At 33.5% G+C, this 20,511-nt stretch overlaps 1 protein-coding gene, 1 long non-coding RNA gene and 1 pseudogene across 2 annotated transcripts; 1 reads left to right on the forward strand and 2 right to left on the reverse strand.

The window, feature by feature from the left end:
• Window positions 1–3,558: 3,558 nt before the first annotated feature.
• Window positions 3,559–6,162, reverse strand: LOC108871953. Its single transcript, XR_001958649.2, has 2 exons — window positions 5,685–6,162; window positions 3,559–5,575 (listed from the first exon to the last, which is right to left on the reverse strand). It is a non-coding gene; the product is annotated as an uncharacterized LOC108871953 (long non-coding RNA).
• A 3,547-nt stretch (window positions 6,163–9,709) lies between these two features.
• LOC117134401 lies at window positions 9,710–14,378 on the forward strand (annotated as a pseudogene).
• A 295-nt stretch (window positions 14,379–14,673) lies between these two features.
• LOC117134402 lies at window positions 14,674–17,025 on the reverse strand. Its single transcript, XM_033292715.1, has 2 exons — window positions 16,678–17,025; window positions 14,674–16,584 (listed from the first exon to the last, which is right to left on the reverse strand). Exons 1-2 carry the CDS (start codon window positions 17,023–17,025, stop codon window positions 14,674–14,676), a joined length of 2,259 nt encoding a protein of 752 aa, XP_033148606.1.
• Window positions 17,026–20,511: the final 3,486 nt, after the last annotated feature.

Raw genomic sequence — 20,511 nt, forward strand, 5'->3', positions numbered from 1 at the left:
GTAGTTAATGTATATACGTTATCGGACAATAGAGTTCGCGTGGATCAAATCTGACGTTGATTTTTTTCTTGGCGGGGGGGGGGGGGTTCCAAATCATTTATATTTCTTGATTTTTCATCATTCAAACAATGTGTATTTGTGTAAGTCAAAGTAATTCAAGCGCAGCAGTTATGGTAGTTAATGTATATACAGTTATCGGACAATAGAGTTCGCGTGGATCAAATCTGAACGTTGATTTTTTTCTTGGCGGGGGGGGGGGGGGGGGGGGGGGTGTGGGGGTGACGAGGACAGTTGAATTTGCTTCAATTTAACTTTTAAGAAGAAAAAAAAAATTTCTTCTGTAGTTAATGATATCGAACGTTAAATATTATAGAGCTATAAAACAAAAAAAGAAAAGGAGACACTGGTTACAGAGATTCCAAGTTTATTCAAAATTACTTTTGCACCGATTAAAAGTATATGTGTTCCAATACTATAAAAAAGTTAAACGCACCTAATTCATTCTTCTTTTGGTGTAATCCTAATTCATTCTTATCTTCTATCATTTATAAAATTAATAGTAGCTAGAGCTTAATGGCTCTTATATCTTTAAATATACATGCATACATTCAGATCCCTGCTAATATATATGAGATCTTATTATTGACATGAAAATGTCAAATGTTTTGGTATCAATTTTTGAATTGATCACTACCTGAGCCTTTCTAACTTTTATGTACTAAGCAGTCATTGAACAAGACTTGTAGTTGAAACAAAAAGGTTAAAGGTGGTGCAAATAGATCGTAGAACACATGATTAGAACTTGAAAAATCATAGATAGTTTATAGTCCCCCATTGTTGATTTCTTGTATGTAAATTTTTATATTATCTCTTACTTTTTTTCTAATTTTCAAAGTTACAAAATTATTAATGTCTTTCCTGGACCGTTTGTATAAAAAATATTATTAAAATCACCCTTTCAGTAAATTGTAGTCTTTCTTACTTCTAGTTGATGTTTTGAGAATTTATCGAGTTTCACAAAAAAATATCAGTCCGAAAATGTTGAGCCAATAAATAAAGTAATGGCCGGGTGTTCTTTTTACCAATACTGCTTTCTACTCAACACTGGTCAAAATTTCTTCGTGTATAAATAAATAGGATTAAAAAAATTTATAATGAATTAGGCCTTAATTAAACTTTGGTTGGTAACTTCCGTTCATGTTTTGTCTTCTAAGTACACTGGGTTATTTCAATAACGAATGGAGTTTTAAGTTAATCATGTAAGAAATATCGGTACAGAAATATAAATTTATTAGAATTCAGACCGACATCCACATGGATATATATATATATATATATAAGATTATAATAGATATTTGTAATCTAAGAAAACGTATCTTCTAAATAGAATTTGACTGGTATGATTTGTATGTCTCTGTACATATAACAACATAAATAAATAGCGAGTGGCATAGATACAAAAATATGAACCACTGGGATAGCTACATCTGGATTTGTAAGATTCTTTCTCTCTATTATATCTTGCTAAAGCTAATACACACTTTAATTATCATCAGTATCTACCCTTCCAATCTCTGTCGCTCTATCATGCAAGTTCTTACTTCTTTTTTGGTTAAGAGTAATCTATTACTCGAGATTCGATTCAGTTAATTTTAAACTATATTGATCATTATCCATCGATATGAACTTAGGCAATATACGTAACATCACATGAACTCTGGGTATTATCTATCTCATTATTGTGCAATATTCGTCGTGTGGTTATTTCATCTTTTATAGTGCGCTCGTTTGCAAAATAGATGGCCTGGTGAAAAAGTTACGGTAACTAATACTGATTCACACTATTTGGTTTTAGTCACATATCTAACATGTGCTAATTATTTTGCTAACTGTTTGGATCATATTATAGTTGGCTTTAAGCTAAATACAAAAAATAGGGGGAATCCACTACATCTAAGTATCTAACAAAGGCACGAGTCACTCGACACGTTACAATTTTAAAAGCATGTCAACTAAATTAGTAGTGAACAAAATGAGACTTGGAAATTAGAATAAACTGCATATATAATGCAAAGGGACAAGGTGGAAGAAAGAAGAAGGCCAAGAAGAGTATCCAGAAGAGAGCACGAGGACGCGACCTCTCTCGCCACGCGGCAAGAAATAGAGGTGCCATTATTCTCATCTTATATATTAAAACAGAAGTCACAACCTTGATTCATATGTGATTTTTTTTAAAAATGGACCTAATGGACCTATTCATAGAAAATTCATACTATATTTTAATTCAAACTAAAAATAAATATAATTTTTAAAATATTTTAATCATAGTATCTTTTGATATCTTTTCATTTTAAATATAAATATATTTACTTTAAAATGCTAACAAATCTGTTAAAAAGATTTTTACAAGATCTTCATTTTCGAAATTATATTTAAATATTTTTACTAATTTCAAAATTAGTTTAAAATATTATTATACATTAATATATTCAGTTATATAAAATGAAAAATAAAAAAATCTATAATATTTTAGTTATTATATAATCATAATCAATCATATTAAATTAAAATTATTATATTAAGCTAAATATAATAAAATTGTATTAAATTTATATATTTATATATTTTATTTTCGTAATTATAAAATATTTATGTTCAAAAATAAAATCTAATATGTTGGTAAGATGGGTTAACATTATCAAACTATATAATACATGTATAAAAATTAACATGTATTTTTTTAAAGTTAATAATATAAAATCTTTGTAACTACTTAATCATAATATATTTTCATTTTAAATATAATATATATTTATATATTATATTTTAAAAATTCTAATAAATCTATGTAATATTTAAACAATAACTTAATGTATTTTAAGTTATCGTTTATAAATGAAAATAAATAAATTATATCATATTTTGTCTACTTTTATATTCATGATCATGTTAAAATATAATTATTATATTAAAATAGATATGATAAAATTATATTCAATTGATAAATTTATAAATTTTATTTTCATAAATATAAACTATTTATTTAAAATATAATATGATGATAGAACGGCTTAAAATTAACAAACTATATAATACATGTATAAAAATTAACATATCTTACACTTTTATATATACAATAATAAATTATCTAAAATGAATAAGCATAAAAATATTGATAAAAAGAAATTCAAATTTGAAATACGGATCAGAATTTAGCATAAATTAAATACAAAATATTTTTTAAATATATTTTCTTATGAATATATTAATTTGCTTAATAACTAAATGCAAATACAATAAAATAAATATATAATAAGAAGTGGCAAATACATAAGATTTAAATAATTAATTAATTATAACATGTAAATTATGAAATTATTGTATTTGAAATAGTTATATAAATATTTAAGTATATGATTAACATTAAAAATATATATCACTTATATTCTAAAACAATAATTTATGTATAGAAAAGTGAAAATAAACACCCGTGCGGTTGCACGGGTCAAAATCTAGTTTACTTGTTAAGTTAGATTCTTCTTGCTTTTTTTCTATTTATTTATTTCTTCTTTTGGAAATTATTGGAAAAAGTTAAATTCTTATATCTTTTTGCGTTTCTTTTGGTATCGTCTCATATTTTGGAAAAAAGATAAACTGTTAATTTCTTTTGTTTTAGACTTTTAGTGCTTTGTAAATTTTATTTATTTTTATAAAATATTTTTTTATCAAAAGCATTTTCAAATCGCTAAACTCTACGTCTTTTCTGTTAAAATAAACAGTAACTAGCTAACGCCCTCCACATCAAAAATTTGAACTCTCGTTATACTTACTATTTATAGTAAAAAAAATTGTTGACAAACTTCCAGTTTGTACGTCCTAATGTAGAGAACTCCGATCTCCATCTAGTTTAAATCAGCTGTTAGTTCACCTTCGATTAGACTTATGGTTGTGTTCTTGTGGATATACGCAGACAATATAAAATTCACAATTTGGTTACAATTTAACACACGACTAACTTGCGTTTCCTAATTGTTTAGTGGCTTTTATTTTTTCAGGTGGAAACAGGTACATTTATTCTCCATCATGCTCAAAAATATCATATGAATAAAATCATCAATATCTTTTTTTTTTGTAACTGTTTTTTCTTCGTATATCAAAATAATGAACATTCATGCCAGTTCTCAAAAAAAAAAAAAATACTGAACATTTGAATAATATCAAATAACTGTTACAATGCGTACTTCTCGAAGAAAATAAATTGTGAGAAAAATACATAATTGACCTCTGCGTTGGCAAATGGCAATGTATATACAGTTTATGTGAGACTTCCGTTTATGTGTGCTTTCTTTCTGTCCTGGAGCAAATCTATGGTTTTGATCCTATCTCGAAACTACGTACACTACAAAAATTGTTGAAATTGTAACCTACTAACTGAATTACATCTATTAATTCAAAATTCATTGATAGTGGGTAGGAAATTACTCTGCAAATACCTCCATTTCCAAATTCCAATGATTCTAAAAGCAAGAGTAGTTGAAATGAAAGTTTCTTTTTGATAAAAGCTCTCAAGTCATTTACTCTTAAGTTATCGATTAAATTAGTTATTTTAATAAAAAGAGTTGAATATAACACATAATCACTATTTTATCAGAGTATCGCCTTAAACGTTAAATTATTTTCTTAAAGTAATTGACATTTTTCAAAAAGCGATGTTGAATCACATTAACTGCACACGTTTTATAGCATCATGGGTGATGAATTTTATTTTAGGAGATGATTTGAATATACTTAATCAAACAGTGCTTTTCAGATACGACTAAATGCGGTATATTATGTAGCATATGAAAATTTTCATCATACGGTTGGCCGATGTTGACTTATAAAATGATGGCAACGGAGACAAAGTCCCCATAATACATAAATAAACATGCATGCGTAAAATTATGCGTTCAATATATATACACGATTATCTTACAGACATTATACGTATTAGATTATATTCATTATTAATACAAAAATATACACCTTTTGACTACTGTCCCGCGCATGGTGAAACAAGGATGCACCAGATGAGAAAGTAACATCTTGGAATGAACAGAAGAATTAGAATGAGTTTGGATAAATTAGAATTGATGTTACTCTATGAAGTCCCGACCACCGTCTCTTGAAACCGTCTGTGTCTAACGAAGTCGGAGGCTATGCCTCCCAGTCTTTTCACATGTGACTGATTTCTTCTTGCCTCTTGTTTGATTTGCTGTTAGATGTTTAGATTGTTTATGTAACCTAGAATCACTGTTTCCCTTTAATATCTATATATATATAAAAATGTTTGCCTCCCTCCTGTTGTGCCACATAGGCAGCCACGTCATAAACTAGAAGAACCAGAGCGTGACACGTCAGCTTGCCTAAACATGGGTTTACAAAATATTTCGTTTCACTGTTTTTAAATGGGCTATTAAGTTGGCCTCAAACACATAAAAAGTCTGGTCAGAAAATTATCAAGCGAAAGCCCTAGATTTTATGGGCCATCCGAGACACCTCATCATCTTCTCCTTCGTATGACCTCGCCGTCGATCTATACAGAGTTGGACACTAACTATTAAAAAATATTAGTGGAATTTTAAATCAATGATTTCATATAACAGAAACAAGGAAGCTTTAGAAGGATCGAGAATGGTCTTTACCAGAAACTACAGAAACATGAACGATTATCTAACATGGTATCGAGTTCGTTCTAACCATGGTAAGATTTCAGCGAGAATCAAATGAAGCTTCGAGAAAATGGTACTCGATGAAGAAACTGGAGATGAAAGAAACTGAAGATTAGAAGCTGCGCACGAGCCATTAGAGTCTTCAGAACACCAGGGGTATAGGTCACCAACTCACTCATTCACCATTGATTTAAGAAAAGGAAGATGTGAAATAGCTGTCGCCGCAGGTTTTCGACGGAGAACAAAAGAAAAAGATAAGAAGAGGAATAAGATTGGTGGGCCTAAGGTGAAAAATGTTAATATATGCTCAAGTTTTGTATTCTCTTTCGGACCCATCTAAGCCCATAAACAAGAAAGTGTCCAGCAAGTGTAGATAAGGACTTTTCTATTCCCGAGATACTCAAATGCTTTAGATAGTATGTTCGACTATTTAGGTTTATATACTCGAATGCTTTAGATAATATATTTGACTATTTAGGTTTATTTTGTTTCTTTAATTATTGTCTATCTCTCTCTCTATAATGTATTTTCAGGGGAACAATATTAATATTTAATATTGAAATAAAATACATAAATATTTGCATATTTTTTTTTTTTTAATATTTGCATAGTTTGAACAAGGGAAAATCATGGATGCAAGGCCTTGAAATAAGGACCGTTAAGCCAAAAGTTGTCTTTCATGTTGCAAATAGTTTATAGAAATTTCTAAATATGCATTTGATAAGTTGGCCAATATTGACCTCCACAAATTATCGTATCAAGGACTATGTATCTTAAAGAGTACATGACATGAACTCCAATTGTTAATTTAAAAAAAAAAAAACTCACATAACAATGAAATTATGTTCTATGCCACTAAATATTTTTAAACATATATAAGAAATTTAAAATATTTTGTATTTTTTTCCTTTTCATTTTGATAAAAGTTATAATAAAATGTGTGTATAGTAAAATAATCAATTTTGATTGTTATGTTATTTAACTAACTTTAGAAAACAAAATTTAAATTGATTCATTTTTCACATTATCTAAAACAATAGGTTTTAAAATGTATAAAAAGTACCAACACATTCAAAACAAATATATAAGAATGAAAAATAATTCATAATTGGGAAATTGCCACAAATACCACATTCATAGTACCACTTTTCATGTTTACACTAACCATTTTTACACTCACTTTTAATGAAGGGTAAAATACAGTAATACCCTTAGGGTTAACAAATCTAGACTTAGGGTTTAGAGTTGAGTGGTGGGGTAGGGTTTTTGAAATGTGAAATTTATGATTCTAATAAATATATAAATACTTATAAAATATATAAAAAATAGTTTCAAACATAATTTTCGTTTTTCAAAAATAAATTTGAAAAAAAAATAGTTTCAAACTTTTTTTTATAAAAAAGTTTGAATTTGAAAAGTATATTTCGAAAAAAATAAAAAAAATTTTATATTTTTTTTATTTTATATTTTTTTATTTTATATTTTTTATTTTTATTTATTTTTTTTTGTATTTTTTATTTAAATAATAACTTATTATATATGTAAATAATAAGGGCATTAGAGTCTTTTGCCACTTAGTGAAGAATGTATTTTTGAAAATGTATCATTAGTGGTGGTAAAAATGAAAAGTGGTACCATGAAAGTGTTAAACATGTAATTTCCCTATTATGTATTGAATTTCAAGTGTAGTGACAATGATTTTTACTTTACTTACTTTTATAATAAAAATATAACAAACACTAAAAATGTAAAATAATTACATTAATGAAAAAATAATTTTTTTTATTAATTTATCAAACCTTTGATTTATAATATGAACAACATAAAAAATAGTAAAAATTCAAATTGTTTAAAATTTAGAGTACATTGCATATTTTTACACGTATATGAAAAGACAACATATCTTTTAATTAATCTTCACTTGCTTAACAAAGAATAATATAATAATATATTATTTGTTTTTCTGATATTATTTATGTGATATAATATGATTTTTTTGTAGTGAATTATACATATCTATTGTAAATGCAAATCTAAAACAAAAACCATAAAATCATACGAAAATAATAACTTATATCACAAGTAAAATATATCCCGCCCGTAGGGCGGGCCGATCCTAGTATATATATATATATATATATATATATTATTTTTTTTAGAGATGGTAATTTGAGTTTCTCTACCATGATTTCAGTTACGTACTTATAATAGACGTATTAAATGATAAAACGATTTGATTTTCGACAAACTCCAGTGACTAACCAAACTATTTGGTTATATACGGTCCGGAATTTTCCCACTATAACAAAAAACCAGAATCTACGAAACAATGAATAACATATATACATATATTGAATGAAGATTCTGAATAACTACTAGTATATAACAAGCATTCCACGACAAAAAAATGAGATAACCCGCATGCCACACATATCACATTGTTTTATAATCACATTCTTTATAGATCAACCGCTGACAACAAATATTAAAAGGTGACAAAATACATTTGCTGCTACTGTACTACACAGTCTACACTACTACTCCAACCACACCGAACGCATTAGATTCGTGAGCTAGTTGGCGTCCACCCTTGGCACATCCCACTTTTGGTAGCCTTTAAACTGAAAAGCAAGATCATGAACAAATGCGAAGATAACTTGAACTTCAATAGTCCATTGATCTATCCAACGGTAGATAGCTCCTTTGTAAAAAACATGGAATGTCCAAGTTTTTAGTTTTGATTGGTTAATATCATTTTTATTTTCAAAAATTTGTAAGTGGAAAGGAATATTATTTGGAATATACCAGTTTCATTCTCTTTCGACCTTTCTTCCCTTCGTACGTGCTTCAATCATTTCGATCTTAATTTTGACTTAATTTTTTTTAGTTCACTAGTTTTGACCTGGTTTAATTTCTCTCCTTTCGACGGCCAATGTAACACCATCCCATTAAAAGAAAACATACATTAGACATAAGACATCATTATAGTCAAACTTTTCTAATAAAAATATAATCACCATGGGTTTATTTAGCAAATTTGCATTAATATGACGAGTTAAGAAAAATGAATAGAATGGGACAACAAGCATCTAAACAACTAATCTCTTTTGGGAGTTGATGTGTGATGCGTCGAGTCGATATATACAACAAGTAGAAGTGAAAAGAATAAATTGCTGTTCAACAAGTAATGCAAATATATATTCATCAAGGTCTAATCATGATTATTCTTTAACACAAGTAATTTTATAAATTACTATTTCAGATCATTCAAGTACGGGTTAATTCTGTTGATAGGTATTTCTAAGATTTTCGCCATTTGTTTGCCAAATTTTCAGCCACTAGTTCTAGCATTAGGTCTATAATAATATATTTACCAAAACCTTTTTATGGATGCCAGTTAAAATTAAACAAGGGGTTTTTGCCAAAACTAACCCACAACTTGATTTTAATCCCAAACCTATACCCAAACTTGAATCAAATGCAAAACTAACCTAAAAGCCTAGTGAAATTACAGCTCAGCCCCTTGTGACCAAACAAAAAAACAGAAGCCATTTTTACGAATATAGCCCCAGTAAATCGTCTGAGTCGTCTGAATTGTTGGAAGTCGTCTAGACGACTGAAGTTTCAGTCGTCTGGTACCAGTTTATTTTAAAAATAATTTATAAATCTTGTAAAAAATATTTTGATGCGTGAAAAATAAAAATCAAGTAATTATAAACAGTTTTAAGTGATATAAATTAAGATATGATAAAATTGATTTGTTTTGAAGATAGATGAGTGGAAGTAGTGTATCATTATATTCTTTGGTTTAGGAGTTTGGCAAACATATGTTGTAGTATTGTAAGTATTGTTAGGGTTAGATCTTGGAAAACTAAAATGTTTTTTTCAAAAATTAGTTTTCACCAATATGTGTTTATTTCTGTGTATAGTAAACACTTTTCAAGTTTGATTTGATTTTATGAAGTGTTTAATTAGATAAATAAGTTTAGGGGTATGTTTAGGGTGTGGACGACTTATATTTCGGTCGTCTGTTGAATAATTTACACGGACGACGTATATTTCAGTCGTCCACATCGTACCGAACCTTTAATTTTACCAATGTACGTTTTAACCTAACCGGATCATTTACCGGACATATAAAAGCTATTTTTTTCACTGTTTCACAATTTTACGAAACCCTAGCGCCGTTTCTCTCCAACGGCGATTTCGAAGGCGATAAGACGAAAACCCTACCGTGGTCGTGTTCCGCCGTTATCTTCGCCGGTAATCTCTCCGATTACGACGAATCTCGTTTCTCCTTCATGCCGTAGAGTATTTTCGTAGTTTAAACTGACCGTCCGCTTCTTTTTTTCAGATCTGAAATCTCGTTTGCCAAACTCCGCCGCCGGTATGTTATTTCTCATGTATTAAGGCGTTTAGCCGCCGGAAAAACCCTAAATATTTTAGTATTGATTCTTCTTTTCCCTTCGATTTGCAGATCTGTAACGGCTTGGGGCCACATCTTCTCCGACCATATCTTCTCGGACAATATATTCTCCAACTGTAAGTCATTCGTCTTTTGTTTAAAAGATTTTGAGATTGTTGTAGTCTTTTGCTGAAAGATTACCCAGACGACTTCCAGGAAGTGAGAAGACTACTCAGACGACTTCCAGGAAGTGAGAAGACTACTTGGACGACTTCCAGGAAGTCTTCTACTATGTCTTACTCTCTGGACGACTTACATGTAAGTCGTCCAGAGAGTAAGACATAGTAGAAGACTTCCTGGAAGTCGTCCAAGTAGTCTTCTCACTTCCTGGAAGTCGTCTGAGTAGTCTTCTCACTTCCTGGAAGTCGTCTGGAAGTCTTTTATAGCATTTAGCATAGTGCGCAACCTATGTGTTTGAGATGGTTGTTTGTGATTATTTGCAGGCCTTTAAATGGATTTACCAGAATTCCCGCCGAGGATGTTTACATTAGGAGAAGAGCCTCATGCAATCAGGAGCATTTCGTATCATTCTGATGACACGAAGTTGTTTAAAGCTCTATGTGATTGTCTCACAGCTGACGAATATGAGGATCTGAAGGCGTCGAAGTTAGGAGTGTTCATCAAATTCAAGGAGCTTGACTTTGGTTGGACTTCAAGGCTGGTACATTTTATGCTCTCTTTCCAGCTAGACATCAAGAAGAAGTTTGAGTTCTGGAGTCTTGTCGTTTCACAACCTGTGAGGTTTTCACTGATAGAGTTTGAATACCTCACTGGGCTGAACTGCGATTACATCAAGGACCTGGAAAATCCAAGGTGTGAGGTTACGACGGAGATGGCTGCTTTCTGGGAGAAGATGGGTGTTGATATCGATACTGGGCCAAGTATTGATCAGATAACAGAAGCATTTTACAACTGCGACGAGTGGTCTCGGGATGATCGCATGCGGCTGGGATACCTTGCCATCTACGCAGGGTACATCGAAGGGAAAAAGTTCTCATCCGCTACATCAGCTAGTCTTGCAAGGCTAGTGATGGATTTAGAAAAATTTGAGAATTATCCATGGGGGAGAGTGGCGTTTAAGGTGCTGATGGATTCTCTGAAGGCAAAAGACTTGACGCAAACTGGTTACACTGTTGATGGGTTCATACAAGTGCTCCAAGTGTGGGCGTACTATGCTCTGCCAGAATTGGGTGCTAATTATGGGTCTCCCGTACCAAACAGACCGTCTCCACTGTTGCTGGCTTACAAGGGTGGCAAAAGACAACGCAAATTTTTTAAGGCTGCTATCAATAAACAGGTACTTAACTTCACTCCTAAGACTTCTCAGACGACTTAAAGTTAAGTCGTGTGGAAGTCATCCAACAAAAGACCACTCAGACGACTTACTTATAAGTCGTCTGAGTGGTCTTTTTGTTGGAAGACTTTCAGACGACTTAACTTTAAGTCGTCTGTGATCAAAATACTTCTCAGACGACTTAACTTTAAGTCGTCTGTGAACAAAATACTTCTCAGACGACTTAACTAAGTTTATATCTTTTATTTATTGCAGACTATCGTGAAGAACTTCGTTCAGAAGGATTTTGATGAAATTTTCCAAAATGGGACGGAGACGTAGATGACCCTGCCGCGGATAACATAATTAAAGTCATGTTTAATGATCCTGGATGGGAGTGGACCATGGAATGCTGGCCAGTCACCGGTACTCGCAAGGTTGTGAAGATGGAAGTGATTCCAGTGAAGAATGAAGTGAGTCCCGTGAAGTCAGAGAGTGTTGTGAAGGAAGAAAGTAGCAGACCTCGGAAGAAAGCTCGTAAAGGGTCTTCTGTTTCTGCTGAGAAACCTGCGGCGGGTAGTGAAGGTCAGCAGATTGAAAAGACCTTGAAGGACATATCTGATGCCATTAATCTTGGCTTTGGGACGTGTCTTAAGGAGCTCAAGTTACTGGCGGATAGGATTGAACCTGTGGAGAAGAAGGTGGGAATCACCAACAGAGGGGGTTCATCTGATGATCGTCAACTTACAACCACTTCAAATCCACCAAAACCTGTTGACGAACCCGGGGTTAGTACCAAAACCTCTCCCAAAATTGCAGAGAAGAGAGTCACTAGGCAATGTGTTAGGAAGAACCGAGTCTTACTACAGAACCGAGTTCCTCGAGAGAGCTCTGTCTTGTGAGTCCTGCAGACGACTTACCGAGTGAAGATCCTAGCCTTCTTATATTGGACAAACAAGTTTCGACCGCTTCAGATTTACTCGTTGAAGAAGCTAGAAGGCAGACAAAGAAGGAGACTGCTTTGGTGAATCTCCGTAAAAAAAGTGTGCGAGAAAGGAAGCTTGCTCCCACACAGCAAACTCCTTTTAAGGGAAACAGCACTGCCAAACAGATCATTCCAAACAAACAGGTTGGCGGAGGCTATGATCCTTTTGCACCCATTGACAAGATGAAGTCGAAGGAGCTCACTGCATGGGTGCAAAAAGATCCGTAAGTTGCTGTTAAAAATATGCTTACTTATATTTGATTAAAAAAAGCTTCCATTTGATTATTTACATTTTGTGTTTGCAGTTCTTATAAACTGCCTCTGAAAAAAAAACCACGTAGATGTCGAAGTCGATTCTATCAGGTCCTTCGAACCCCCTTAGAATGGTTAACCGACCATGTAAGTCTTCTGCTATTTTCTTACTCTTATATAAGTCGTCTGGTAGTTATCTGGTACTTTTCTGATTTGTATAAGTCGTCTGTGAGTCGTCTGTGAGTTGTCTGTCAGTCGTCTATGAGTCGTCTATAAGTCGTCTGGTAGTTATCTTACGTAAGTCGTCTGTAAGTCGTCTCTAAGTCGTCTCTAAGTCGTCTCTAAGTCGTCTCTAAGTCGTCTGTGAGTCGTCTGGTAGTTATCTTACGTAAGTCGTCTGTAAGTCGTCTCTAAGTCGTCTCTAAGTCGTCTCTAAGTCATCTCTAAGTCGTCTGTGAGTCGTCTGGTAGTTATCTTACGTAAGTCGTCTGTATGTCGTCTCTAAGTCGTCTGTAAGTCGTCTGTAAGTTTTTTTGACTTGTATTGTTTTATATGCAGCAAATGGATGCTTTTATTAATATACTGAGGCAACGGTACCAAAACCATCCAGAACATTTCAGGAGCGACAGAATGTGCTTTCTTGATCATGTCTTTTCTCGGCAGTGGAGGGCCTCCTACCCTGATTTTAAGAGCGACGCTCCTGATGCCAACGGTTTAGGAAGAAGACTCCCTGGTGGGGCGTGGAATTATCATGCAGGCTTGATACCTTCTTTTTGCCAATCTAAGAAGGTTTGGGGGGTGGATGTGGATGATATCTATGCACCTGTGAACTTCAAGAACGAGCATTGGATTGCTATATGGATATCGATCCCTAAGAGGCACATCGTCGTCTGGGACAGCATTGTCTCTCATATTAGGCCTGCAGAACTCGATGAGGTAATGGAGCCTTTTGTCACAATGGTCCCTTATCTGCTTGTTGAGTGCGCGCTCTCTGACGAACAAAAGGTTCAATACACATTGGAGCCATACACATATGCGAGACAAACCGTTGGAGTACCTCAGTGCCGAGCTGGTGATTGTGGGGTTTTCACTCTGAAGTACATCGAATGTCATGCTCTTGGGATAGAATTTCCCACCGCGTTTGACAAAAAACACGGGAAGACCATCAGGGAGAAGATGGCGCTGGATATATTTCGAGAGCTTCCTAAGTGCCATGAATGGGAAAACCAAGACAATGATGAGAACCTGGCAACGTATGATTAGATATTGGATGTGTTATTGCGATTGTATTTGAACTTGATGCTTTTGTGTACTGTTGTTAGGTAGATTAGGGGATGTTAACAGGGTCAGGATAGGATGATGTTTTTTGTAACCTATCCTCACACCAAACTAGAATTCCGTAGGAAATTAGTTTGGTAGTGCAGTAACCTTTCGGAATATGTAATGTTTAACTTGTATTTTTTAAATTGCACTGTTGGAATTAGTTTCGGAATATGTAATGCTTAACATAGAAGGTCTACAAAGAAAAGTTCATAAAACATATAAATTCATAACATAGAGTCTACAGAGAAGTTCATAAAACATAGAAAATCATTGGACGACTTACTTAAAGGTCTTCTGGACGACTACAGAGAAGTTCATAAAACATAGAAAATCATTGGACGACTTACTTAAAGGTCTTCTGGACGACTACAGAGATGTTCATAAAACATAGAAAATCATTGGACGACTTACTTAAAGGTCTTCTGGACGACTACAGAGAAGTTCATAAAACATAGAAAATCATTGGACGACTTACTTAAAGGTCTTCTGGACGACTACAGAGAAGTTCATAAAACTTAGAAAATCATTGGACGACTAACCAGAAGGTCTTCTGGACGACTTACCAGAAGAAAATTCTAATTAAGACGTTGGACGACTAACCAGAAGGTCTTCTGGACGACTTACCAGAAGGTCTTCTGGACGACTTACTTAAAGGTCTTCCACGTCAGTTCTTACATTGTGGACGCTTATGGCCAGTTTCTTTGCAGACTGAGCACCTATAAACCCTGTGTTGCTTCCGGGGTTTGCGTCCTCTCATCCTGGATAGCTCCAACCAAGATTGCCATCTTGATTTCTTCTGTCTCCCCGGACCACGCTTTACTTCCGGAGGAAAGCATGTGCGTGTCTCAACAAGTTGTCCAACACAAGGATATATATTCTCTGAGTATCCTGCAAACAAAGTATCCTTTGAGTAGACCGGCCACACAAGTGTGGAGATATGCACACCAGCTGCTGTTCCAGCTGCTATAGCATGAGAGCAAGGTATTTTCTCGACTTGATAGACACCACAATCACACTTTTGAAGTTCCAGATCAACATTACAGTCCCTATTGCCACCTTTCACAAAGAACTTCCATCCATCAATTTGTTGGACTCTCAGAGTATACGCGTTCTCCTCTCGGACAGCAAGCAAGTGTTCAACACCCCGACTATGTTGAGTTGTAAGACTCAAAGCATCTCCTCTCCTTTTCCAGTACCACCTTCCTAGCTTCTCCCTTATGAACTCCAGCAGGAACTGAATAGGAAATCCTCTTGCTCGCTTCAGTGCGGAGTTAATTGATTCAGCGATATTGCTCGTTTTTAAGTTGTACCTGTCTCCCTGACAATGAACCCTAGACCATAGGGTCACATCGGCTTCCTCCAGATACTCAGCAAGATCCGGATTTGCACTCCGTATCTCATCCATGTACCGATCAAAATCGTAAAGTGTATGAGCATAAGCAGCACCTTTCACCAAGTACAAGAGATGCTTCCCTTTATACTTTTTGACAATATTCTCTTGAAGGTGATAATAACATATTCCTCGGGTTGCCCAAGGAAACACCTTTTCACACGCATTTATAATGGAGGCGTGCCTGTCGGAGACTATCACCAGAGGATACTCATCAGATACACAGCTCGCCAATTTTGTGAAAAACCATTCCCAAGATTCATCATTCTCACCATCTACGATCCCAAAAGCCAATGGATATATCTGAAAATTACCGTCTTGTGCGGCTGCAACCAACATAGTACCCCCATACTTCCCACTTAGGTGAGTCCCATCTACCACAATGACCCTTCTCTGATACTTAAATCCTCTGATTGAAGCTCCAAAAGCAAGAAATAGATACTTAAATCTATTCAGAGAATCAAGTTCTATAGCTGTGATAGAACCCGGATTTGCTGCCTTGATTTGCTCCAAATATGAAGGCAGTCGCTCATACCCGTCTTCCGCTGATCCTCTCACCATTTCTTGCGCATATAACAATGCTCTGTATGAAGTGGTGTAATCAAGTGTCATGCCAAACATGTTCTTCATTGCATCTTTGATATGCTGCGGATTCAACCCATCAATGATTCCAACTCGATCTATGAAAAGTCGACCAATGTACTTCGGAGTACAACGTTTCCGCTGAGCGATTCTGTCTGGGATGGAACATGTATGAGTTGCCAAATACTTGGTTACCCAAAACGTTTTAGTCCCATGTTTCACACTTGCTCGGACCTTCCATTGACAACCACTAACACGACATGTTGCCACAAACAGAGTTTTCGTTGACTTGAATATTCTGAAGGAGAACCTACGCCTCACCGCTGTCAACCGCAACTCTGAAAGCAGTGCATCCTTACTAGCAAAACTCTGGTTGACATAGATTCTGTCTGCAGATGATCCTTCTCCTTCACAACCATATGCCCCTTTGTAATCATCAAAACAGATTTCATCATCTTCTTCCTCATCCTCATCTTTAACCTTTCCATACTCACTATAATCCTCAGCATCAGCAACAACAGGGATGTCAGCATCCTCCTCCCCATCATGATCCTCAGCTTCATCCCCCTCTTCAGCTTCATGCCCCTCCTCAGCTTCATCCCCCTCCTCAGCTTCATCCCCCTCTTCATCTTCATCGCTCACATCAGCTTCATCCCCCTCCTCAGCTTCATCCCCCTCCTCAGCTTCATCCCCCACATGATCTTCATCCCTTTCCTCTGAAACCGTTCTCATCTTGCTAAAGCTTGATACACAAAGACGTACTTCATGCGTTTTAGTTATCTCGAGCAAGTTCCGAACTTGTCTATCACTTGTAACATGAATAGGAGGAAGGTCTGGAGCCATCTGTTGTAATGAGTAGGTTAGCTCCACAGACTCTGTGTTCATGTCCAGGTTATAATCTTCTTGAGCCATTGCAACAAGATCAGCATGTGTCGAACTTTCATTCAAAAATAACATTCTCGCTCCTTTGAAATGATCAACCACAAAATTCCAACATCCATCTTTCAACAACCATTCTCCATACACTGCATGTAACTGACGCATCATCTGAAAAAGTCAAAATATAACACATTAGCAAACTTAGAACAAAGAAAACGAAAGTTTATTAAAGACTGACGCGGACGACTTCAATCTAAGTTGTCTAGACGACTAAACTATATGTCGTCTGGTCAACGCAGAGGTTATTTTTGCAATTGACTTTGAAATCTGTTATTTCGGACGACTGAAAGTTAAGTCGTCTACTATTGTTTGGTTAAAAAAAAACTCCAAAAAAGCTAGACGACTTACATTTCAGTCGTCAGAGGTTAGTTTTGCATTTGACTGGATTATTTCAGAAGTTTGACTTTTTGGACGACTTACATTTCAGTCGTCTAGTGAAAATTAAAATAATAATATTTTTTTAAAAGTAGACGACTTACAGTTAAGTCGTCATAGGTTAGTTTTGCAATTGAAAAAAAAAACTTCAAGATTTAATTATATACAGACGACTTATAATTCAGTCGTCCACGAGACGACTGAAATGTAAGTCGTCCAGGATTTACGAGGTTTGACCAGAACCTCGGAAAAAAGTCCTGGACGACTTACAATTAAGTCGTCTGGTGGACGACTGAATTATAAGTCGTCTGTGTATAATTAAATCTTGAAGTTTTTTTTTTCAATTGCAAAACTAACCTATGACTACTTAATTGTAAGTCGTTTACTTTAAAAAAATTTTTATTATTTTAATTTTCGCCAGACGACTGAAATGTAAGTCGTCTGGGGAAGTCAAACTTCTGAAATTATCCAGTCAAATGCAAAACTAACCTATGACGACTGAAATGTAAGTCGTCTAGGTTCTTTGGAATTTTTTTTGAAACCAAACAATAGTAGACGACTTAACTTTCAGTCGTCTCAGGTTACAGATTTCAAAGTCAATTGCAAAAATAACCTCTGCGTTGACCAGACGACTTCCAGGTAAGTCGTCTACAGGCAGACGACTGAAAGGTAAGTCGTCTACAGCGAGACGACTTCCCAAGTATGTCGTCTGACGAACAGATCTGGAAAAAAACTCGATTTCATACCTTAAACTGGTGAGATAAGTTCTTTAGCATACATAAGGCTTCTCCAAGCACACAGAATCACAAACGAAAGTCACCCACCCATAATCGTTAGCTTCTATGACTTTATGAACCATAAAAATTTTAGAATCAAAATCTTGGGTTTTTTTAGCTCATTGTGGAGAGAAAGTGAGAGATATGTTGTGTTTAGTTCACAAGAATGGAAAAAGAAGAAGGGTAAATCGATTTTGGGAGCATTAAGAGCTTCAAATTGGTTGTTCATGGTGGTTGTGGTATTGATGACAATGGCAATCTTGTAATTACTTGAAGATGATGAGGGTGAGAGAGTAAAAATGTCATTTTCGAAAAAAAAAAAAAAAAATTGATGGCATTTTCGTAAATTATATGAACTTGTGGGGTGAATAGGGCAAAACCAATTTTCAAAAAAAAGGGAGGTTAGTTTTGTGTTTGACTTTAAGTTGTAGGTCAATTTTGCAAAAAACCTATTAAACAATTTCCAATAGAATGACCATATAACAATATATAATATATATTCAGATATTCTTCTGAAAATGCCATATATAAACATCGTGAACTTATTTGTTTTATAGATATGCTAACTTCCGATGATATATTTGCAAGTTCATGTAGTAGGTTAATTAATTAAAGAAATATATATGATGGTTTATCTTAAACCAAGTGAACTTGTTGCTAAAACTTGGTAGGAACCATGAAGGTTTATTCTCATTTCCAACAACCAATTTCAAAATATTTTAAAGCTTCTAATGACATTTTAATCTTTTCCGTCAATTTGTAAGAAAAGTTGGTCCTTCTACCAAATACATTGTCTAAAAAAACTTGGTAGGGAATCACAAAGGTTTATTCTCACTTACAACACGGCCTTTTCGTTTTCTTAAAGCTTCTAATGACATCTTGTCTCACTTTCTATCAACTTTGTTTGGTCTTAGACTTGATTATCTATGATTAAATTAGGGTAATATGCCCATTATAATTCCATTTCAATAATAAATCATCGTAAAAAGATAAGCTACAAAAGAGTATGAAAAGGTTAAGGAATCGATAGACTAATGATGGTATAAACACGAAAACGATATAAGCGGCAGAAAGTGCCTACTTCTATCGGTTTCTTTTGTTTAACTTGCAAGAGTGAATGAGTGATACTTGTTTAATTACTAAATTTGCACAAAGCTAACGTTCATTTGTATTTTATATGCTAATTTTCAACATGTCCAGTCTAACTTGTATTTTTATTGAATATTGATTGATTCCGGTATATCCTAGTTAGTAAGGATATATATATTTATATTGGTCATATTTTACATCGTTATTATTTTATAACTTAGTTGTAAATAGTGATTTATCAGCAAATTTAGTGTTCTTTTTGCAGTATATGAAAACACGATGGACTCATACTACCATCATCACCACATTCATCTCTTCTGAATAGTGAATCGTATCACCAAATGCCTCCTCTATGAAGAGCATTTTTCCTTCCGATCTACTGTGAAGGACTATCTATTTTCATAACTGATTTGTTATTCGATACCTAATAGTATTAACGAATTCCGTTTTCACAATATTTTGAGGTGTGAACTGGGTGTTAACATCATATTTCAAAATAACTAAATCTCAAATATTTGGCATTGTTGTGAACCTTGTTTCGATGCATTCGAATTTTGCTCTTAATTCACTGTTTTCTTTTATTTTAGAAATCTCTTTACATCTATGTTTTATGTTTGTAGAAATAATAAAAGTTACGTTTCAAAACAAAAATGAAAAAGCAATAGACATCTTCATGAACCACTTTAATATAAACGACTAGGTTAAGATTCGCGCATTGCGCGGGATGAACATTATATATATAAATTACTTTATATATTATATGTTTATAACATATTATGAAATAATAAATATATATTGAATAATTAAAAAGTCATTATCTGCTACTTATATAATTAAATTGGTGCGAACATATAAATAAATTTTATAAATCGAAAAATATTTTTTCTATTTGATATGATATATAATTAAATTTAAATGATAGTAACATATATATGATATATTTTAATATTAATATTTATTAGATGATGCTTTTTGCTCATATTTTTTTAACATTTGTATCTGTTATAGCAAAAAGTCTAAATTAGTGATAACAAAATTTTCACTGTGGGATTAATTTTTTAAGCAATTTATAATATTTTTAAAAATTAAGTTGTCAATATTTTTTCAAATTTTTTATCAAAAAAATGTTCAAAGTAAATTTCAAAATTAAGATATTTATGTATTTTTATATGGCATATAGTTTAATTTAAAATGATACATATATTTATATATCTTTTATTTTTGATACTTATTAAATAAGACTTTCAACTTATATTATTTTTTAATTATTTGTATCATGTCATAACAAATTTTTTAAATCATAGATTACAAAATTTGAATGTGAAACTTTTAATAGTTTTAGTAATTTATA

Source organism: Brassica rapa, chromosome A05, assembly GCF_000309985.2.
Source record: "Brassica rapa cultivar Chiifu-401-42 chromosome A05, CAAS_Brap_v3.01, whole genome shotgun sequence".
Lineage (NCBI taxonomy): Eukaryota > Viridiplantae > Streptophyta > Magnoliopsida > Brassicales > Brassicaceae > Brassica > Brassica rapa.

Coding starts and splice junctions, on each gene's coding strand:
- LOC117134402 (XM_033292715.1), bottom strand. CDS start 17,025: ATGCGTCAGTTACATGCAGTGTATGGAGAATGGTTGTTGAAAGATGGA. Junction 16,585..16,677: donor AGGAAAGGGATGAAGATCAT/GTGGGGGATGAA, acceptor GAAGCTGAGGAG/GGGGATGAAGCTGAGGAGGG.